This window comes from Onychomys torridus, chromosome 1 (assembly GCF_903995425.1).
Source record: "Onychomys torridus chromosome 1, mOncTor1.1, whole genome shotgun sequence".
NCBI classification, from domain to species: Eukaryota; Metazoa; Chordata; class Mammalia; order Rodentia; family Cricetidae; genus Onychomys; species Onychomys torridus.
In genome coordinates this window covers 31,950,697-31,971,853 of record NC_050443.1, presented here as the reverse complement: position 1 = coordinate 31,971,853, position 21,157 = coordinate 31,950,697, and the positions used below count along the sequence as shown (strand labels likewise).

Sequence of the window (21,157 nt, the reverse complement as noted above, 5' to 3'; positions counted from 1 at the left end):
GTACTTCCTGCCTCAGCCCCATGAGTGCAGGGATTGATTATAAGCCACATTCAACTTGCATATGTACCAGTGCTGGGGGAGTGGTTTTAGGGTCTTGCTAGGCATGCACTGAGCTATTTCCTCAGCCCTTTTAAATATTTTACATTTTATTTTCAGACTGTGTCTAAAGATGTCCAGGTTGGTTTCGAACTTGCTCTGTAGCTCAGGCAGGCCTTGAACTTGTCTGGCTAAAACGAGATTTTGTTATAGAATTAAGCGCCGGTGACAGAGCAGGAGGGGGAAATGCAGGAAGGAGAACCAAATAACAAATGTCTAAAGGGCTTTTTGAAATTACAACTGACTTGTGAAGTATGTGAGTCAAAAGATTTGGGACTTGCTGACTACGTCAATCCACAAAAAAGCGCTCAGTTGTGGACACTGAATCTGAAGTGGAGAAAGCCTGTCTGGGCCGCTCCTTCCAGAGCCTGCGCGGAGTCCTCCAGGACGCCAGAGGCGCAAGCGGCCGCGGTTCCTGGCGGAGCGCGAGTCACCGCGGTCTTCCTTGGGGGGCGTGGCGCAGGGCCGCGGCGCGCCTGCGCGGAGCGGCGCCGGGGCGGGGCCCGAGCTTGTCAGGCCAGCGAGGAGGAGGAGGAGGAAGGAGCCGGCTGCGTGCGGTGTGAGGGGCGGGACCGGGCGGGCTGCGGAGGGTAGGCACGCGGAGGCCGGGCCATGCGTGCGAGCCGGGGTGCCGCGGCGCTGCTGCTGCTGCTGCTGCTGCTGCTGAGCGGCGCGGGGCGGGCGGGCGGCTCCGAGGACATCGTGGTCGGCTGCGGAGGCTTCGTGAAGTCGGACGTGGAGATCAACTACTCCCTCATCGAGGTGAGCCGCCGCGCGTGGCGGCCCGGGCTGGGTGACCCCGGGCCAGGCTCTCGGTGGCTGTGCACCCTTCCCCAGCCGCAACCGAGGGGCGGGGACAGAGAGGGCCTGCCAGACCCCGGCTCTCCCAGACCAAGACCCCTGAACTTCAGATCTGCCCGACCATATTGTAGAACCTGGAGACCACACGTGTCACTCTCTGTACTGCAAACCCCAAGGTTCGGACCCATCGTTCCGTCGTCCTTCCTGGGGTGCCTTTAAAGAGGATCGATTCCCATCGCTAAGTCCTGACATGGAGCAGTATAGCAACCTCTGGGGCTGTGAAGCCGCCTCCCCTTCCCCACCACTCCTTTCCTCTTCTAAGTGCAGAGTTGCCAGCCACCCTGCGTAGTTGCTGGAATTACACTAGAGATTTGTGAAGCTGTTTTTGACTGAGTCGAAAGTTGTATGAAATGGTTATCAGCCCAAGTGGGATCCTGACCCAGAAAGCTCGTGAGAAGAAGAAGGGGGTGGTGGTGGTGGGCAGAAGTAGACACAGGGGACCGGAGAGAGAGCTAGGCCTGGTTTTCCCAAGGAGGCTGGTAGTGGGGCCAGAGAAGAGAGGGATAGGGGAGGAAGTAGACAGGTGCCCATCGGGAGGAGAAATGGGGCGGGGTGGGGGGTGCCAAAGAGAAGGGTATGTGAGGCCTCTTTGAGCTGTCCCAGTGCTGGCAATGGCCACCTTTAATGTGTCACTTAGGACCGGGGGAAAGGTAAGCAGCCGTCCCCACCCTGCCTTCCCGCTGGCCTTTGTCCAAACCCCAGTCTGTGTAAGATGGTGTTAGAAGTGGTAGACCTGAGAGGCATGATTTCCTAAGGCGGAGAATCAGTTGTCTTCCAGGCTTTCTGTGTGTGCCTCTCTAGTTGGTTGGCTGGTTCATATTTTATTTTCCAATTTTTTTGAGACAAGGTTCTCATACAGCCCAAGCTGGCCTCAAGTTCAATATACCCAAGGCTGGCTTTGAACTCTGGACTCTCTTGCTTCCAAAGGGCTGGATTACAGGAGTATGCCCTCAGTCCTTCTGCCCAGGGCTCCTTGGGAACTGGTGGTGACATGTTACCAGGTGCCACTGCCACCTCTTGGCTTTGCAGCATTGGGCATCTCAGAAGCTGCTTTGGAAAGACTTTTTAATTTGGGCTTCTTGCAGCTTTGGGAGGAAGGAGAAGGCAGTCGGGTGCCCTCACCCCCATGCACTAACAGGGATAAAGAGAGCAGAAAATGGGTTTTGTGGCCCGTTGTGAACTGTTTCTCGAGCCCCAGGGTTCCTTGTCCACATGTCTTGAGCAACCATCCTTTTGTAATCTCTGCTTACGACATCAGACATTTCATGTATATAATCCCTGCGTAGATGTATGTTGCCCTTTTCTGACCTGTACTTTACAAAAGATGTACTGTATGGTCCAGAGAGTGAAGTATGGAAGCCATACTTTTGATTTTGAATGAATGGGCTTCCTAAATACACAGCAACTAGCAGATACACAGAGCAGTTTGTCCGTCATTAAACGGAGCACTCAAAACATCTGGCAGACATTGACTGAGGAAGTCAGCTGGAGTCCTCAACACAGTGAAGGAACATTGCAGCGTATAGAGATGACACCATCAAGCAAAGGGCTTATAGCAGCCAGCAGAAACGGACTGGGGAAGTTGGGGCGTCAGCTGGAGTTCTGCTTGAGCTTTTTCTCCATGTTCCAGCTTCCTATGGCTGAACTCGTGGCTTCCCAGGCACTTTTAAAAGTATCATGGGATGGATAGTAGTGACATCTCTTAGGAATAGTTCACCTTCCAGCTGCTCTCGATGATGTGATGTTTTACTCCTGGGGTGTTTTGCTCTGCTTTTCCCTCCCTGTCACAGGGAAGACACTTTTAGACAACATGCTTAGGTCCCATGGAGATGGGACAACACTGCTCCCACAGCCAACTTCTCAGTGAGCTTAAACAGCATCTGACAGTTGACCGATACAATGTATCTTATAGCATGTAAGTAATCTGGGTTTTTCAGTCTCCCCCTCCCAGTTGACCGATACAATGTATCTTATAGCATGTAAGTAATCTGGGTTTTTCAGTCTCCGGCCTCCCTCCCTTTTTCCCTTCTCCCCTTTTCTCCTCTTTTTTTTTTTTTTTTTTTTTTTTTTTTTGTCTTTTGAGACATGCCCAGGTGGTCTGGAATTCCTGGTCCTCCTGCCCTGGCCTCCCAGATGCTGGCCTGCAGAGGCTGTGCAGCCACACCTGGCTGCTCTCCCATCCTTCTTTCCAGCCTTCTTCCCTCGGTTTCTGCCTGAGGTGCCTTCCTTCAAAAAAACTATGCACCTAGCATATACTGAAGGCTTGTCTCAGATGGGGAATCCCAGTGCAGACAAAGGACCAGACAGAGCTCTGGACTTGACATTCTGCCCTTTCATAGTATCCGCTACAGCTAACAAGCGTTATAGGGACTGGAGAGATGGCTCGGTGCTTGAAAATACTTACTGCTCTTGCAGAAGACCAGGGTCAGTTCTCGGCATTGTCACGATGGTCTACAGCCATCTGTGATTCCAGTCCCAGGGGATCCAGCTCCCTCTCTGGCCTCTGTGGATATCAGGCACCCACGTGGTGCACAGACATTTATGCAAAACACTCATACATAAAAGTAAACAAGTCTTTTTAAAAATGATAGGTTCCTGTGGTTTAACAGTCAGAATTCCCATCAAAACCGGGTTCTTGGACTTGGGGAGGACCATCCAGTCATTGAAGTGCCTGCTGTGCAGAGCAGGGACCCGAGTTCTATCCCCAGAACCCATGTGGTTAAAAAAAAAAAGCCAGCCTAGCCTATTTGGTGAGTTCCAGGCCTTTGAGAGACTCTTATCTCAACAACCGAAGTGGACAGCTCCCAAGGAGTGGCAGCTGAAGTTACTCTTTGGCTTAAAAATGCGCGCGCGCGCGCGCACACACACATACACACACACACACACAGTTTTTCTCCTGATAAGCAGCCATCTTTAAGTTGCAGGGCATGGCTTAGGTGGAGCAGGGAGGTGGCGACACCCTTGGCTGCTGCCTCCTGGTCCTCTAGCTAGTGTATATGCAGTGCATGTGTCTGGATTTCTTTATGGCCTAGAGCAAATTTGTTTTCACACTTCACTGACTAGCCGGACTCTAAAGTAAATAAGTCGATGTCTGGGCTATGTGGAGTGTGACCTGATTATTGCCCATGAGTGCTACAGTCCATTCCCTGCTTCACACTGCCCCTTCCAAAGAGTGCTGCTTATATGTTTTCTAAGCCTCCACTGGATCATACCTGTATTTTTGCCACACAATATTCTTTTTTTAAAAAATGCGTTCATGTGTATCTGTATATAGTTATGTGCACATGAATGCAGTGCCCTTAGCGGCTGAAGAGGGCATTGGATCCTCTAGAGCTGGAAATGAACTCTGGTTCTCTGCAAGAGCTGCAAGTGCACCTAATTGCTGAGTTTCTCTGCAGCCCCGACATTCATATTTTAGAGGTGAGGCTCTTTGATGTCGTCTGACCCGAATGTGTCTTTACAGGTTGGGACACTGAGGTTCATAGTCATCAAGCCGTGCAGGCCGTCTTAGGGAGTTGCCTGTAACCCTCTGGTGTGTCTCTGCCTGATGGTGCTGAGTGGCTTTCCTTCAGAGACGGATTACATAGAACACTCTTCTTTTGGAGTGTGTGCCTGTACCTGCTGCTTACCACACCACTGGGAGTAAGCGCAGCCGTCCTGAAGCAGGGTGTCTCTATTTTTACCATGAAGAAGCTCGGCTTCTGGAAGTAGCATGACTTTGTCAAGGTTACCCACTGTAGGGGAGTCCCTGATGATATGGCTTTGTGCCTTTCAGCTGAGAGGTTTGTGTCTGCAGATGCTTAGGGTGCAGCAGTTGTATCGGGCCTTGAGAGCAAATGCATCTGATGTCTTCCATATCAGTCTTTGTTCTGATGATGGCAGGGGAAGCGTTTAGGGACTATTCCTCTAAGCATCTAGAATCATTTGGGGCCTCATGCTCATCCTAGACTTTCTGGGTAAAGCCTTTGAGGGGCAGCTCAGGAATCTGCCTGCTGACTTGCCTTTGTGTCTAAACTGCAGTGCTGGGGGAACTGAGGGCCAGGCAGTCATGGGTCTAAGCACATATTATTGTGTGTGTCCACGCATGCTGTGTGAGGTCAGAGAACGACCTTGTGGAGTCGGTTCTCTCCTTCAACCTTGATGTGGGTTCCGGGACTTGGGTACAGGTCTCCAGGCTTGTGCAGTAGACGCTCAGCCTGTTGAGCATCCTGTTGGCCTAGGAATCTGATTTTCACTGGTGCCTTGCTAACAGCAAAATCAGAAAGTTTTAGACTCGGAAATTACACAAACACGCTGCTACAGCTACTTAAGCAAACTGAAAAGCTTCAAACAACAAGACTTTGGGGTTGACTGCGGTGCTTTCAATAAAAGAACCGTGAATAACGTTATTTTGGGGTGCTTTGTCTTCTTCCCCTCTGTCCCCAAAGCTGTTTCAGCAGCTAGCGTATGGCAGGCCCTCAGGCGTCACATGCTGACTAATTCTCTAAGGCAGCATTAGGACTTTCCTTTCCTTGCTTTCCAGGTAAGGTTGTACACCAAGCATGGGACTTTGAAGTATCAGACGGACTGTGCTCCTAACAACGGCTACTTTATGATCCCCCTGTATGATAAGGTAAGAGTCTTATCGAGTGGCGCTTATGATAGGAGGTAATTAATTAGCATCCCCAAATGACTGTGGTGACCAGGAGCATGGCCTCCCCCCACGTGCAGACACTTATTCTTACTGTAATGACCAGTGGCATGCAGATTCCTCACGGTTGAGTGGATCCAGTGGGGCACATTTGGCAGTATCTCCAGACATTCCAGCCTCACAGCCTCACAGGGGATGCTGCAGGCAACTTAGCAAGAGGAGGACAGCAGGAGCGAGCTGGACAGCTCTTAGCTCTGCAGTTTACTCCAGCCGTCACATGGGCCAGGATCGAAAGACTCGACCTCAGAGAATCCTGTGTTTGCATGTCAGAGACATTTATGTTCTGTGTAGGGGGGGGGGGGGGGGATGGGTACTGGCCTGCCTGCCATGGTGTGTGTGTGTGTGTGTGTGTGTGTGTGTGTGTGTGTGTGTGTGTGTGTGTTTAGGTCAGAGGACAACTTTTGGGAATCAGCTCTCTCCTTCTACCTTTTTGCGGGTCCCAGGAAATCAGGCTTGCATGGCAAGCTCTTTATCCACTGCGATATGTTGCCAGCCCAAGTCTTTGCAACTCCCAAATGGGCTTCCACATGGCAGTCTCCTTGTTGCTAGATGGAAATTTCTGGGTGTCCAGCTTCAGCCAGCTGCTCCTGGAAGGGAATCCAGCTGTCACCATTTAGAAGAGCCTGGTGTAGGTTATATTTCAGATGACGCTGTTTGGGGTGAAATGATCACAGTACTCCATCCACCAGGCCCTTCAGGTCTTCTGCCTTCACCTTTCATGGTTTGCCTTGTAGGGGGACTTCATCCTGAAGATTGAGCCTCCTCTGGGCTGGAGTTTTGGTAAGTGAGCTGAGTAACAGATCACTTTGCAGGGGGATCACACTGCATGCTGACTGACATTTTCTTTAAAAGGCATCCTTTGTGGTCTGTACCTCTTTCTGGAAAAACTGCCTTGGCAGCTTCAGTTCATTACACAGTCTAGACATGAACTGGGGCCTTCTTCCTGTCCCAGGGCCAGGGCTATATATGTTCTTGAGTCTCCCTGTGCAACCCAAGCTAGCCTCAGACTCAGCGTCTTCCTGTGTCAGCCTCCTGCAGTCGAGGCTACAGATGTGTGTTACAGTGTCTGGCCCCTTCCCTCCTTCTAAAATAAGGGGAGTGTTTAAACATTGTCACATTTGCTATCAGACTCCAGATGTACATGGGACTGGAGTTGATGGCTCTGTGGAGGGGAGACTCATCCTGGGGCAGTGGATGAGCCCATCTGTAGCCTGGGCACGAGAATGGCACCTGAGGGCTTCCTTACCACGACAGAAGGGCACCTGCAGCTCCTTTTTCCAGGGAAGCCCTATTTCAGTAAAGTTGGGGCACCAATTACTGCATCCCAGGAAACTGGAGGGGGCCAGCCAGGTGATGGGAGCAGAGGCCACTTTCCTGGCCTCTGAGGCTTGTTTCTGCTCCCTCCTGTCTGGGCTTCTTATTGGACTATGCTTCCAGATACGGGCAGGGACTGTAACAGAGTCACCCAAATTTTCTTCTCTCTCTCTCTGTTCTTTTCTTTTCTTTTTGAGACAGGGTTTCTCTGTGTAGCCCCTGGCTGTCCTAGAACTTTCTCTCTAGAGATCTAACTCACAGAGATCCTCCTGCCTCTGCTTCCCGAGTGCTGGGATTAAAGGCCTGCCAGCTCTTCTCTCTTTTTTTAATGGAGGGAATTTTTACAAAGTGCACATACCTGCCTAGTTGCTGGATGATAAGATAGAACTGTTAGACCCCAGAAAGCTGCCACAGTGTCCACTGACCTCCTGCAGTGCTTACTGGTGAGCCTGTCCTCACCATCCAGAAGGACAGGTGCTCTATTTTCTTTCTGTGTTAAGGATTGAACCCAGGGGTCTTCTGTATGTGATGTCTCCAACCCTTTAACAGTTTTGCTTTGTGTGTGTGTGTGTGTGTGTGTGTGTGTGTGTGTGTGTGTTTTCATTTTGCTATGGGGTGACTCAAGTTTTCCAGGCTGGTCTTGAACTCTGCATTGCCCATGCAGGCCTTGATCTTATAATCTTTCTGCTTCAGCCTCCCAAGTATCTGGGATTAGAGCCTGAACCCCCACACTCTGTGCATTTTGTTTTGAACTTGAGCTAAATAAAATTATACAGGCTGCTTTTCATGTCTGGTTTCTTATGGTACTTGTCTTTATTGTGTGTGACTTTGGGTCATTTCCTTTGCTGTATAGAATTCTTTTTGTGGGTGTACTTCAGTACTTAGTTAGGGTTTCTGCTGTTGTGATAAAACACCATAACCAAAGGCAACTTGGGGAGGAAAGGGTTTATTTCAGCTCACACTCTCATGTCAATACTCCATCACTGAGAGAAGTTGAGGCAGGAACTTGGGGCTGGAACTAAAGCAGAGACCATGGAGAAAATCTACAAAACGGCTTATTCTCTCTGGCTTGTTCAGCCTGCTTTCTTATACACCCTAAGACCACCTGCCCAGGGGTGGCACCACCCACAGTGGGCTGGGTCCTTCCACATCAATCATTAATCAAGAAAATGCTCTACAGACTTGCCCATAGGCTATTTTGATGGAGGAATTTTCTCAAGATTCCCTCTTCAGAGATATGTCTAGGTTTCTGTCAAGTTGACAAAAAGAACCAGTAACCTGTGTGCATCCCTCCCCGCCCCGTGTGTGTGTGTGTGTAGTCCAGATGTTGACGTCAGGTGTTGACTTCAGTCACTTCCCACCTTAGTTTTTGAAGTGAGGTCTCCCACTGAGCCTGAAACTCATTGATTTTGCTAAGCAGGCTGGCCAGTGAGCCCCAGGAACCCCACCTCTGTCTCTTCAGCTCTGGGGTGCAGATGCATGCTGCTGTGCTGCTGTGCTGGGTCCTTGTGTGCATGGCAAGCACTTCATTGACCTGGCCGTCTCCCCAGCCCTTTCTTGGGTTCTAAAAGCTCAACTTTGATTTCTATCATGGTGAGCCTTTTGGTTTTCTCCAGAAAACCCACTGGGTTGGTGATGAAGGACCAGATGGTCTCCCTCCACACCCAGGTTTGTGAGGGTTGGGAGCTTGGTCAGACAGGGGTGGGGTGGTGGTGAGTCGGGGCTGCCTTCTTCTCTTGCCATTGTTCCTGTGGCCTGCAATGCTCATGTCCTCCCGGTGAGCTTCCTGTTGCCATGGAGTTGATGGTCCTCTTTAGAGCTGGAGCTAGTATGTGAGACTGGAGTTGTGTCACACACTCTGGAAAGAGCCTTTAACCTTTTCCTGACTCAGTTTACTTCTTGGTAAATTCTTGTATCTTTGAAGAATGCACTGGACTGGGTGCCTGGTACATAGTGAATTCTTTGGTGCTGGAGAATGACTCAGTTGGTAGAATGCGTCTTGTGTAAGCCTGAAGATCTGAGTTCAGATTCACGTCAAAGCCAAGCATGGTGGTCTGTGTCTGTAACCGTAGAACTGGGCGTTAGAGAAGAACATCATCCCTGGGCTGCTGTTCAATCAGCCAAGACACATTGATAGGTCCAGACACAGTGAGAGGCCCTGCCTCAAAAGTAAGGTAGGGGGGTTGGGGATTTAGCTCAGTGGTAGAGCACTAGCAAGTACAAGGCCCTGGGTTTGATCCTCAGCTCAAAAAAAAAAAAAAAAAAAGAGAGAGAGAGAAAAGTAAGGTAGGGAGCTGTAGAGGAAGACAGCCAAGGTTGACAGCTTGCCTCCACATTCCATGTCCACTTACCCACAGGAACATGGACCACAGACACATACATGCACCAACAACCGTCTGTGCTGCTGTAGGCGCTGAATCCTCAGTGCACTGGGGAGCCCGTTCCTTCCCTGGCAGAGTGCCGGGGGCAGGTGGGGGGCAGGAGACTTGTGCTCTTTATTTTAGTTCTGATCGTGTAAGGGCATCACATGTAGGAATACTAGAAGCTGTCTGACTGGGAAGTGTGTTCCCAGCCCTCACGCTACCTTTTGTCTCTTGTCCGATTTTCCCCCAGAGCCAACCAGTGTGGAGCTGCATGTGGACGGCGTGAGCGACATCTGTACGAAGGGCGGGGACGTCAACTTTGTGTTCACTGGCTTCTCTGTGAATGGAAAGGTTTGCTCCAGGCTCTGTCTGCTGCTCCCTGCATCGCTCTGTTGTGCGCTACCTCCTCTCAGCCTTGCACAAGTGGGGCTCTTGTGCTCTTAGGTCACCCACAGTGAGCTTCAGGGGTCTGGGCTACATGGAAGCCTGGGGGCAGCTTGCTTGTGGGGAGTGGCCTGTGGTGGGGGGCCGGAAGGGAGGGGCGCGTGCCCAGGACCTGAGTTGTTACACTTGCTGCGTGAGAGCTCAGTCCCTTCCGGGGACTCCTGCCAGAGGGGCCTCCTCTTTGTCGTCTTAGGAGCTGCTCCGGGGAGGTATTGGGGGCCAGGTAGTGACTGTGGTGTTGACCAGTGTGCTGTGCCTGCCCCCAGCTCCGTTCTCATTAGAGCCCTCTTCTTCCCTCAGCCAGCCCTCAAGTAGAGATAAGGCCCTGTGCTGGTGGGTTCTAGTGTATGGACTTAGAAGTGTGCTTCTGTGCTGAGAGAGAGAGAGGTCACCAGCTGTTTCACGTGTGGGTTTCTTACCGGGAGAGGGAGTCTTGGGTAGTTTTCGTTCTTAGAGATTTGTAAAATAGTGATACATTTTACAAAAAGATTTATTTTATTTTTAATTATGTGTGGATATGTATATTTGAGTGTGGGTGTCTTTGGAGGCCAGAGGCTTTGGATCCCCTCTGGACCTGGAGTTGAAAGAGTTACAAGCTGCCTGATGTGGGTGCTGGGGACTTAACTCAGGTCTCTGCAAGAGCAGCGTGTCCTCTGTCCATCCACCGAGCAGCCTCCAGCCCAGCGTGATACATGTTTTGTCATAGATTCACTGGTGCGGTGTTTGACTGACACTGTCCCTCCCCACCCAGCCCTCCTCAAAGGTCTCACGACTACATCTCTCCACGAGGCCCTGACCCAAAGAAAAATGGTATAGGTGTCCCTTGTGGGGAGATGCTTGAATAAAGACTGCCTGAGCTGCCCGTTGGGTCCTAATGTCCTCCTTCTCACAGGTCCTCAGCAAAGGGCAGCCCCTGGGTCCCGCAGGAGTTCAGGTGTCCCTGAGAAGCACAGGCACTGACACGAAGATCCAGTCCACAGTCACGCAGCCTGGCGGAAAGTGAGTGCTGTCCTAGAGCCTAGGCTGGCTGCTAGGCCAGGCCGTGGTGGGCACAGGGAGCTTGGGTTGAGGGGGCTGGGCTCAGATCCTGATCTGGCCTCTTAAGCAAATTCATGCTTTCAGAACCCAGGTTACTCTTGAAGTGGGAGTCATCTGACCCACTGTGCAGGAGGTGGGTGATTAATTACCAGCTGCTGTCTGTGAAGGTAGTGCTCCAGGCCAGGGTTTGCTCCTTGGCTTGGGGGCGGACAGCTCACTTTATTCCTCTGCTTGCCTTTCTAATTGACAGATGAAGGTAATTAGAGGTCACTGGGAAGATCAGTGTTTGCCAACTACAGACTAACACAGTTGGGATTAAAGACAGCATTTTATCATTTACATGGAAACCATTTAGTAGTTGGACCTGATGGTTATTTAGTTAACCTTGCGGAATGAAATGTAAAAGGCTGTTTAATTGAGCTGTGCAGTTGGGAGAGCTCAGCTGTAACTGTTAGCATATATATTGGGATTAATACTGGAATACTCGGAGCTGATACTTTTGAAAACATTTAGAGCATTATTACTTCAGTACACAAAACCTAACCAAAATGGTACCTGAAGTTGATAGTCAGCTTCTAGTGTGTTATCCAACTTAAAGATTACTGTTGTTGGCAGGGGTGTGCTTCTTCCTGGCCCAGCCCTGGTTGAGTGTCCTTTAGACAAATTCTTGGGACCAGAAGGGCCTCAGATGTGGGGTTTTCCAGAATTTGGAATGTTTTCATACATGTGGTGTGTTAGCTTTCATGTTTCTGGGCTCCCTACCCCAGTGAGGCACTTCCTGCAGTGAGGCTCCTCCCTCCATGTTCCCCACTACCTCCCAATAGTTCACACTGTCCTGAGTCCATCAGCAAGCTGATCTATTGGTTAGGCCTGACCCAGTCACTTTCCAGAGCTCCACCTCCAACACTCTACCGGAGAACCAGGACTTCAACACATGTGCCTTCAGGGATGGGGCTCATATCTGAACATGAACTTTTCACTATGTCTGCTTCATATCTTAAGTTTGCAGGCTGAAAGTACTCAAACAGAATTTTAAATAATTCTTACACCAAACAGTTTCATGGTAAAGAGTTTTCCACTTTTATGGCATTAATAACTCACAAAGTTCTTGATCGAGGATTTCTTATGTTCAGATGAAGGTCCCAGCTGTAGCTTGTTGCAGACCTTGCTGGGAACTACCTTCATCCTTCTGAGCTTCTTTGCCCTGCACTGTCTTAAGCAGTGCTCAGAGCACACGTGGGGACCCGGGGAGTAGAAAGGCTGAACTAACAGTGTCAGAAGCCAGTGGCCCCTCAGCTTTGTTGTAGCAGAGGGGTTCTGAAGCGCTGTCCAGACAGCATTTGATAGGCCGTGGGAGAATGCAGATACGCCCGTAGTAAGTTCCTTGTGGCAAAATTAGCTTTGGATTGGCGGGTGCCTTGTTCAGGTTGAGCCTGGCAGGACTCTGGCTGTGGTGTTTGTGGCCCCAGCTCAGTGTGACCTTAGCTTACCTGGAGTCTCTAGAATCCTGTATATGTGTGCCTGGGCAGCACATGCACACTTGGTGCACTCGGGCAGCAGAAGAAGGCATTGGATCCCCTGGAACTGGAATTATCTATAGTTACAGAACCAAACTTGGGTTCTCTGGAGAGCAGTCAGTGCTCTTAGCTATTGAGACATCTCTCTAGTGCCTACCTTGAATTTTTAGCTCTCCTGTCTCAGCCTCCTGAATACAGGAATTGCAGGTTGCATGTCATCCTGCCTGGCTTTAGGGTCAGTCTATATATTAGCCTTCTGCCCCAGCCTGGCCTTTGCCTTCTTCTCCCACACAACTCCTCCATTCCCACTTCCTAGCTTTTAGCTCTTTTTTCTCTCCTCCCTCTTCTTCCTGTTCATGCCAATCAAACCTGCTGATTGTGAGCGCATGCCAAGACTCCTGGAGACACTGGGAGTGTTGGCCCTCTGTTTGCCAGCAGTGTGCGCAGTGGCTTCTTGCTTCCTGGCACATGGGGAGTGTTCAGTGAGTGGGTTTGGACAGAATTGGATTGAGTAGCTACTGGAAGCCTACAATAATTCCCACATAATCCCTGTCTAAAACCTGGGTTAAGTGATGTGCTATTTTGTGTTTCTCAGGTTTGCGTTTTTTAAAGTTCTTCCTGGAGATTATGAAATCCTTGCAACTCATCCGACCTGGGCTCTGACGGAGGTAAGCTCTGGCCCGTGCCTGTGTGTGCGCTACAGTTTGGAAACAAATGTGGAGATGAATTTAGGGTGTGAAATGAAGTCACAGTTTCTCCAGAATCTGGGGGAGCTGGGGTGCTGAAGTGTACGTGTTATTGGGGAACTCCCCACCACAGCGGATGCCTCTGCTGCTGGCTTCTTTAGGTGTCACTGTGAAGCCCTCCTCCACTATCACTGTATTGAGCTAACAGTGTGTGGTCAACACCAGAAATTCCCAGGGAATTTCTTCTTTTTCTGTCCCAAACAGAAAACTATACATATGCTAACTCTGCTAGAGGCCTGTTGCCCATGCCCCCTGCAGGAGGGAGATCTCAAACAGCCTTGTGATTGTTAAGGAGAGAATGGCTGCATGCTGTCACATCCCCGTGTCAGGAGCAGCAGTGAGGTGGCTGTGTCAGCCAGAGAAAGCTCCTTCCTTCAAGGAAAGAAAAAAGCAGTTATTTCGTTTTTGGTTTCAATTTTCAACTTTATTCTGCTTTGTATTTGAAATTTTAGTCAAACATGGTTGAGTGGTAGCAGCGTTCATTGAAAGAGTGTCTGTGCAAGGCCTGATAACGTATACCTGTGATTCTAGTACTTGGGATGCTGAAACAGGAGGATTGCTGTGAGTTTTGGCCAGCCTGGGCTCCATAGTAAGTTCTAAAGCAGCCTTGGCAATAGAGTGAGGCCTTATCTCTAAACAAAAAAACTATCAAAAAGCCCAAAGACTATCTAAAAGGTTATAAATGTTTGAAATGTCATACAAAGAGTGATTTATAAAATACTATAGTAATTAAATATTCTTGAATACAGATAAACAATAAAGCAAAGCATGGTGTCGTTAAGTGAGGCTGACAATCATTTGGCAGGGGTCAGTGCCTGTAGCCCTGGCTCTGTTATGTCATTGTGGGGTGTTGGTTACCCTGAGGGAGCAGGGGTTCTGGCCCTCACTTTGTGTCTGTCAGGTTTTGTTAGCAGGGGCATTGCTTGTTTTTTGGGAATTGCATGCTGTATAAAAGCCGCACTGCAACGAAAACGGGGGGAAGACTTTGGAGGGGCCAGAGAGATGGCTCAGGATAAAGGTGCTTGCTGCCAAGCCTAAAGACCAGAGTTCAATTCCTGGGACCCATGTGGTAGGAGGGGAGACTCTGTGTACTCTGGCATGGCCACCCCTCAACAGAGAAATATTTCAGATGTGGGAAGGTGGACTGTAGGAAGAGCATGAAGGAAGGGAACTGTTCGGTGCAGAGTCACCACACAGACAGGCAGTTACTTCCATTTTCCCACACTCCTTGTCATCCATTTTGCATAGAAAAAGTATTGTAGGGCTGGGAGATGGCTCAGTGGGTGAAGGCTTGCCGTGCAAACCTAACAACTTGAGTTTGAATCTCAAAACCCACGTAAAAGATGACTGGTGGATGTATCTGTAATCCCCGTGCCCCATGGGGAGATGGGAGGCCAAGACGGGCATCCCTCACAGCTCCTGGGCATCAGGCTGGTGTGCACCGCTGAAACACAAGCGACTCTGCCTTAGACCAGGTGGAAGGCTGGGACAGACACTGGCCTTGGCCTCTGGCCCTCCACACGTACTCCATGGCATGCCTGTCTGCACCACCAGAGCAGCTGCAGCCTTCTCTGCAGCCAGCCCTCCTTGACTGGGGCTCTGTTCATTGCTTCAACCAATCTCAGATTCCACCAGCTGGGATTGGACACCCATGTAGGCATTTTTCTTATTCTTGAGTCCTAGATGGTAAATATTGCTTGTTTAGCCTTGGCCTTGTGTTGGGAATGGTAACTGATGGAGGTTTAGTATTCAGGGGATGTGCATAGCCTCTGCACACACAGTATGCCATTAGATAAAAGGGACATGGGCACCTAGGTGTCTGAGTCTGAAGTTCCAGGGTCAGTTCCTGTGGCTCTGGAGGGATACCTGTGTCTGTAATTTTATTAGGAACTGTGTGTTCATACTGCTTTCTTAGTTAAAAATGTTAGCATGTCCTTGTGCTGTTGGATATTCTGAAAGGATTTATTTATTTTGTCTATTTCTTTTTGAGACTGTCACACTGTAGCCCAGACTGGCCTCAAATTCACAATTATCTTCCTACTCTAGCTTCCTGATTGCTGGTGTAAGCCACTGTGTCGGGCTGTCAGGGTTTAGTGCTATTGAAGCTAAGACCTTTTCCTTTTTCTAGGCAAGTACCACAGTGCGGGTGACGAACTCCAACGCTAATGCAGCTGGCCCCCTTATAGTGGCTGGCTATAATGTATCTGGCTCTGTCCGAAGTGACGGGGAACCCATGAAAGGGGTGAAGTTTCTTCTCTTTTCTTCTTTAGTGAGCAAAGAGGTAAGCATAGAAAAATAAAGAGCCAAGATCGGGGGGGGGGGGGTGTGCTGGGGGGCTGGGGAGTGGCAGGCTGGGGCTTACTGTTGGTTTGTGACCTGGATGTTTAAGAACACAGTCTCCTGGACTGTCTTCACCGTGAGGCTGTGGATGGGGAGATGCTCGGGCTTTGACCAGGTTCAACAGTATCAGGTTCTGACACCTGCTGTTCTGTGGCACCTTGGGTGTTACTTCTCTTCCTCGGCCAGTTTTCTTATTGTTGGGGAGGAGCCTCACCATTTTTCCTAAGAAGAGTGCTCATTTTTTTAATCTTAAAAATTAATTAATTAATTAATTAATTAATTAATTAATTAATTAATTATGCATACAGTGTTCTGGCTGCAGGCCAGAAGAGGGCACCAGATCTCATTACAGATGGTTGGGAGCCACCATGTGGTTGCTGGGAATTGAACTCAGGACCTCTGGAACAGTAGGCAATGTTCTTAACCTCTGAGCCATCTCTCCAGCCGGAAGAGTGCTCATTTTTAACTCTGAGGCTGGTGTAGAGATTTGGGTTCCATTTGTCTTCATTGACCCCATGCATTGTCCTTGCAAGAAACCCATGCATTGACCTCTACAGGTTGGCCTGGCCTTGTGTGTGGCTGTTGGGTAATCAGAACATGGAAATTTCTTCTTCCCCTGACATAGGACGTCCTGGGCTGCAATGTGTCCCCAGTGTCTGGGTTCCAGCCCCCAGATGAGAGCCTGGTTTATCTGTGCTATGCGGTCTCCAAAGAAGATGGCTCATTTTCTTTCTATTCCTTGCCAAGTGGGGGCTACACTGTGGTGAGTGAGTAGGTTTCTGCCTGTACAGGACATTATGTGTGAGAAGAGCCTATGCCTTCTGGGCGCTGGGTGAATCAGCATTCAGTATGATGACACTTCTCTGAGATCATGGTTTCGGTTTCTGGCTGATTACCCTCTGGCTTTTGGGACTGAGGTGAGGCGGTGGCTGTGGTTGAAGCCTGTGGTAGAGGAAATCTGTTTACTTCCTGGAGGCTGGGGTGACAGGATTGGGGAGAGCGGAAGAGCTGGGATTCTGACTCACCCTCAAGGGCACACTGCCAGTGACCTGACTCCTTCCATCAGGCCTGGCTCCGACAGCTGCTGTCATCTCCCAGCGGTGCTGACCAGCATGCCTCTAGCACAGGAGTTGACATGCAACATGACCCTGTTATCTCCAGACGTGTTGGGCCACATCCGTAGCTATCCTGGGATACATGTGGCACATAGGCTGCATGTTGGACATGCCTGCTAGCACATGGGCTTTTGGGGGCCTTTAAGATCCAAATCAGTAGTAGATAATGAATGGCCAAATGGTGGGCTTGTCATTCATGAACACTCGGCCTAGTAAGGATAGATTGAGTGCCCCTAAAACTAAAAAAACCCAAAAACCCATATCGAAAACACTCCCAAATCTAAGTAACTATTGGGTTTGCCATCAGCCTTTGTCTGTTTGTCTGTAAGGTGTGTGTGGAATGTAGTGGCTCTCAGTCAGACTTGGACCTGTCCGTAAGGTATCTTAGGATGCACATGCAGACATTCGTACATCCGAACAGTTCTGCAGTGAGGAACACCTACGATTGCAAGCATGTTTACCCTGGTGATCACAGCCTGTACTGAAGAGGAGACATGGGCTCTTCTGTCACAGTGTAGTGCAGGGCTTCCCTTAGACCAGCAGCTGGAGTCACATTCCCCTGGGTGTTCTGGCTGCTAGACTGGGTGAATACTGACTTAGGACTGTGCTGTACAATCTTCATAATCACTTGACCCCTTCTTCCAGGTGCCATTCTACAGAGGGGAGAGGATCACCTTTGACGTGGCACCTTCCAGGCTTGACTTCACCGTGGAGCACGACAGCGTGAGAATCGAGGTGACGCTCTGCAGGCAGGCGTTTGGGTTCCGGCCCTGGGCACGGATGTCACAAACACGTCCACCTCGACAACCTGTCCAGAATGGCTGTTGGAGGAAGTGGGACTCTGGCTTAGCCTGGGCTGCACTAGATCTCCCACCTCTCTTACACAGCATCTTCGTCTTGCAGCGCTAGCTGGAGTCCTGGTCGGTGCTGCTCCTTCAGTGAGATGTGCCCCAGAAGGCCTGTGGCTTGTGCTTTGAGTTCTGTTCCGCTTTGGCTGTGCAGTTGGGGCTTAGTGAGTCAACAGTCTTTCTGGACGTTGCATTTTAGTGATGGGAAGAGCCAGTGCCTGTTTAGATAAGCAAGTTAGTGTGTTTGAAGGGGTAAGTGCTCTCTGGAACAGAAGAAGGGGCTGTGCAGGACAGGGACAGGGCTGCATGTCATGTCAGGAGGCCTCTCCCTGAAGGCGACACTGAGCCACCATCTAAAGGGCAGCAGGGTTATACCTAAAGTTTGTGGTGAATGCAAAGGTCTCAAGGCAAGAGTATGCCTAGCGAGTTTGAGGCACCCTGAGGAGGCCAGGAGAGCCAGCATGGAGGGGAGGATGGAAGCCTGGGGAGGTGATGGCGCAGAGCTTGGCTGCCCACTTCCCTCTTGTGCTGCTGAGGAAAGTTAGCCTGGCCATAACCGTGTGAGCTCAGGAGAGCATGGCCCGTGTGGAAGGAGGGGATGGTGAGATGTTCAGAAGACATGGTAAATGTGTTTTCATCATTCTTCTGAGTCTTTAATTACAGAAGTAGAGTTACAGAAAGCTGGCAGCTTGCAACTGAGAGGAAGTGCCCAAGGGTACCTGGCAGTAGTGCTAGTGAAAAGTTATTCTCTGGTTTTTATAATGCACTGAAAAGCAATCCACTAAAACAGCGCAGTCAGGGGAGCTGGCCCCACCTTCTAAGGTTGCGTAGGACACCTAAATGTAGGCCAGGAGGCCGGGAAGAAAGAGCAGTGGGCCTTGATTACCTGCACAACCTCGCAGGAAGGGTGTGGCAGGTACTTGGGCAAAGTACCCAGGCGGTGATCAAATGCAAGCTTTAACCTGAAGTGTGTGGAGTTTCAAGTGAGGGCCTAGAACATTCCATCATGTCAGGGAAGCCTCTCCGTTTCATCTCTGCTTTAGCACCTTGTGCATAGTAAGTGTTGAAAACGTTTGTTGGATATGTGAGTTAATAAGTGGATAAACAGCTAGTTCACCACTTCCTTTCAGAAGGATTATCCCGAATGAAAAGGAAGCCATTTTCTTACTCCTCTTCTCCCTTCCCTGCACTCTCCCTTCTTTTTTTTTGAGGCAGTACCACTGGCCTTGAACTTACAATCCTCCTGACTTAGCCACCCGAGTGCTGAGATGGCACGTGTGTGCCACCGTGCCCTGTACAGTCACACCTGGAGCTGGCATTACAAGGGTGTCTTGTCATGCAAGGCTAAAGTTCTGCCACTTTGAAGCTCTCTTTCAAATAATTCCTACATCATTCATCCAGGAGGCACTTACTGCTTTGTAGCAGGTAGCTGAGGCAGGACAGGCTCCATTGAGCTGCAGAGTCACATTTTAATGAGAAAGGGAAGAGATACAGGGAATCAGTCAGGCATCAGACCCTGAGGAGTTTGATGAAGATATAATTAGGTTGGTGATGTCTCACCTGGGTAGCTCACCTGAGCAGCCAAAGGTCAGGGGCTTGGAGCTCAATGCCTCCCAGGAGAGCCCAGGCTTGGTGCTTGGAGCAAACAGGGCACACACAGACGAGGCACAGGGCTGTGTGGTAAGCGACTTTCCAGAGGAAGGGTGGATTGGAAGGAATCTGCCTGGCCAGGGCTCTTAGGTGAGGGCTCTTGGACTTTGGAAGGGGAGGGTAGGTCGCTGACCTTAGGTGGTAATGGTGGACTAGGTGATGGCTTCAGGTGGTGCTGAAGGACATGCTGCAGGTGAAGGGGAAAGCCATGGGGCCCAGGCAATGTGGGGTGACAGGTCTGGGGTCCCAGGAGATGCTGTGGTTTGTGTTTAAGAGGCTGGAGACAGATGGGATTCACTAAAGTGGGGACATAGGGATGGAGCTGGGGCCGGTCTGCAGACTGTCTTCATTCAACTCTGACGAGCATGCCTGCATTGGAAATGCAGCTGAGAAGATGGAGGCTGTGAGAGAGAGGGAGAGGGGCCAGCACGTCGAGCCGTGGTGCTGGCCAAGACATGAGCGTGTGAACATCCGTTCTTCACTTTGCAGCCCGTGTTCCACGTCATGGGCTTCTCGGTCACTGGGAGGGTCTTGAACGGACCTGAAGGAGAAGGCGTTCCGGAGGCTGTGGTCACCCTGAACAACCAGATTCAAGGTGGGTAGGCATGTGGTCCTGAGCTTCCTCAAGGGCTTGTTTTCTGTCATGGAATCACAGTCACGAGTGACAAAATCTCAGTGTAAAACCTTGTAAAAACTGCATTCCCACGTGTCTGCTGGGATGTAGCTTTGGGGCGCATTTCTTACTCACATGCTTCGGTTTCAGTCAGAACGAAGGCTGACGGCTCCTTCCGCCTGGAGAACATAACGACAGGGGCATACACCATCCACGCTCAGAAGGAGCATCTCTACTTCGAGACGGTTACCGTCAAAATTGCGCCCAACACTCCACAGCTAGCCGACCTCATTGCTACAGGGTGAGTGCCATCTGTCAGCTGACGGCTGACCGTGAGCAAAGGCAGCAGGAGGAGGAAAGGGTTATCTGGCTAACCGCGTCACAGGCCATCACTGAGTGAGGCCAGGTAGGGATCTGGAGGCCGGAACTGAAGCAGAGGCCATGGAGGGCTGCTTACTGTCTTGCTCAGCCTCCTTTATATAACTCAGGACTATCTGTCGAAGGGTGGCACTGTCCTCAGTGAGCTGGGTCCTTCCACATCAGTTACCAACCAAGAAAACGAACCATAGGCTTGCCCACAGCCCAGTCCGCTGAGGGCGTTTTTCTCAGTTGAGGGCCTCTTCCCAAATGGCTCCAGCTTGTGTCAAGCTGGCATCAAACTAGCCAGCCCATGGGCTGGTGCGGTCTTGGGCACACCCCAGCTCCTCTAGCCAGCCCATGGGCTGTGTGCGGTCTTGGGCACACCCCAGCTCCTCTTGGCAGCAGCGGAGAAGGAAATGAGCTTTGACCTGACTACATTTCTGTCCAGGATTCACATCCAGTTCCAATAGCTGTCGACAGTCAAGCTGGCTTTCTTTGGAAAGATGAGTGCTGAACCTTTTGTTTTTGTTTTTTTTTTTTAATTAAAAAAAATTTTTAAAGCCAGATGGTGGTGGCGGTGGTGGCGCACGCCTTTAATCCCAGCACTTGGAAGGCAGGGGCAGGTAGATCTTGTGAGTTTGAGGCCAGACTGGTCAACAGAGAGAGTTCCAGTACAGGCTCCAAAACTACACAGAGAAACCCTGTCTTGAAAAAACAGAAAAAATAATTTTTAAAATTTATTTTAAATTTATTTTACATACCAACCACAGATCCCTGTCTCATCCCTCCTCTAGCTTCTCCCTAGTCACCCCCCCCCATGCCCTCCCATTGCCTCCTCCAAAAGGGTAAGGCCTCCTATGGGGATCAGCAAAGCCTTCAGTTGAGGCAGGACCGAACCCTCCCCCTGCATCAAGGCTGAGCAAGGCGTCCCACCATAGGGAATGGGCTCCAGAAAGCCAGCTCATGAGTGCTGAATCGTAGTAGCTGAAGGCACTTACATGTTGGACACTTAAGGTTGTTTTTTTTTGCTTTCAAGTTAGAATGGGTTTGTTAAAGTAGAAAAAGAAGATGGTAAATGTGCTTTCTGCTAAACCTAACAACTTGAGTTTGATACCTGGGAGCCATGTTGTGGAAGAAGGGAGCAAACTTGTACAAGTTGTCG

At 50.2% G+C, this 21,157-nt stretch overlaps 1 protein-coding gene across 2 annotated transcripts in view; it reads left to right on the top strand.

The window, feature by feature from the left end:
* Positions 1-562: 562 nt before the first annotated feature.
* LOC118583598 (nodal modulator 1) overlaps positions 563-21,157 on the top strand; it is a 63,671-nt gene continuing 43,076 nt past the window's right edge. The window contains exons 1-11 of one of the 2 annotated variants that reach the window (XM_036187030.1): positions 563-858; positions 5,480-5,569; positions 6,382-6,427; positions 9,575-9,675; positions 10,661-10,767; positions 12,919-12,991; positions 15,198-15,350; positions 16,035-16,172; positions 17,170-17,259; positions 19,512-19,617; positions 19,786-19,936. In XM_036187030.1, coding sequence (XP_036042923.1) covers positions 709-858; positions 5,480-5,569; positions 6,382-6,427; positions 9,575-9,675; positions 10,661-10,767; positions 12,919-12,991; positions 15,198-15,350; positions 16,035-16,172; positions 17,170-17,259; positions 19,512-19,617; positions 19,786-19,936 — 1,205 coding nt within the window. In that variant the 5' untranslated portion in view covers positions 563-708. The remainder of the gene's footprint in view (positions 859-5,479; positions 5,570-6,381; positions 6,428-9,574; positions 9,676-10,660; positions 10,768-12,918; positions 12,992-15,197; positions 15,351-16,034; positions 16,173-17,169; positions 17,260-19,511; positions 19,618-19,785; positions 19,937-21,157) is intronic. The other variant, XM_036187041.1, reaches the window with a different exon arrangement.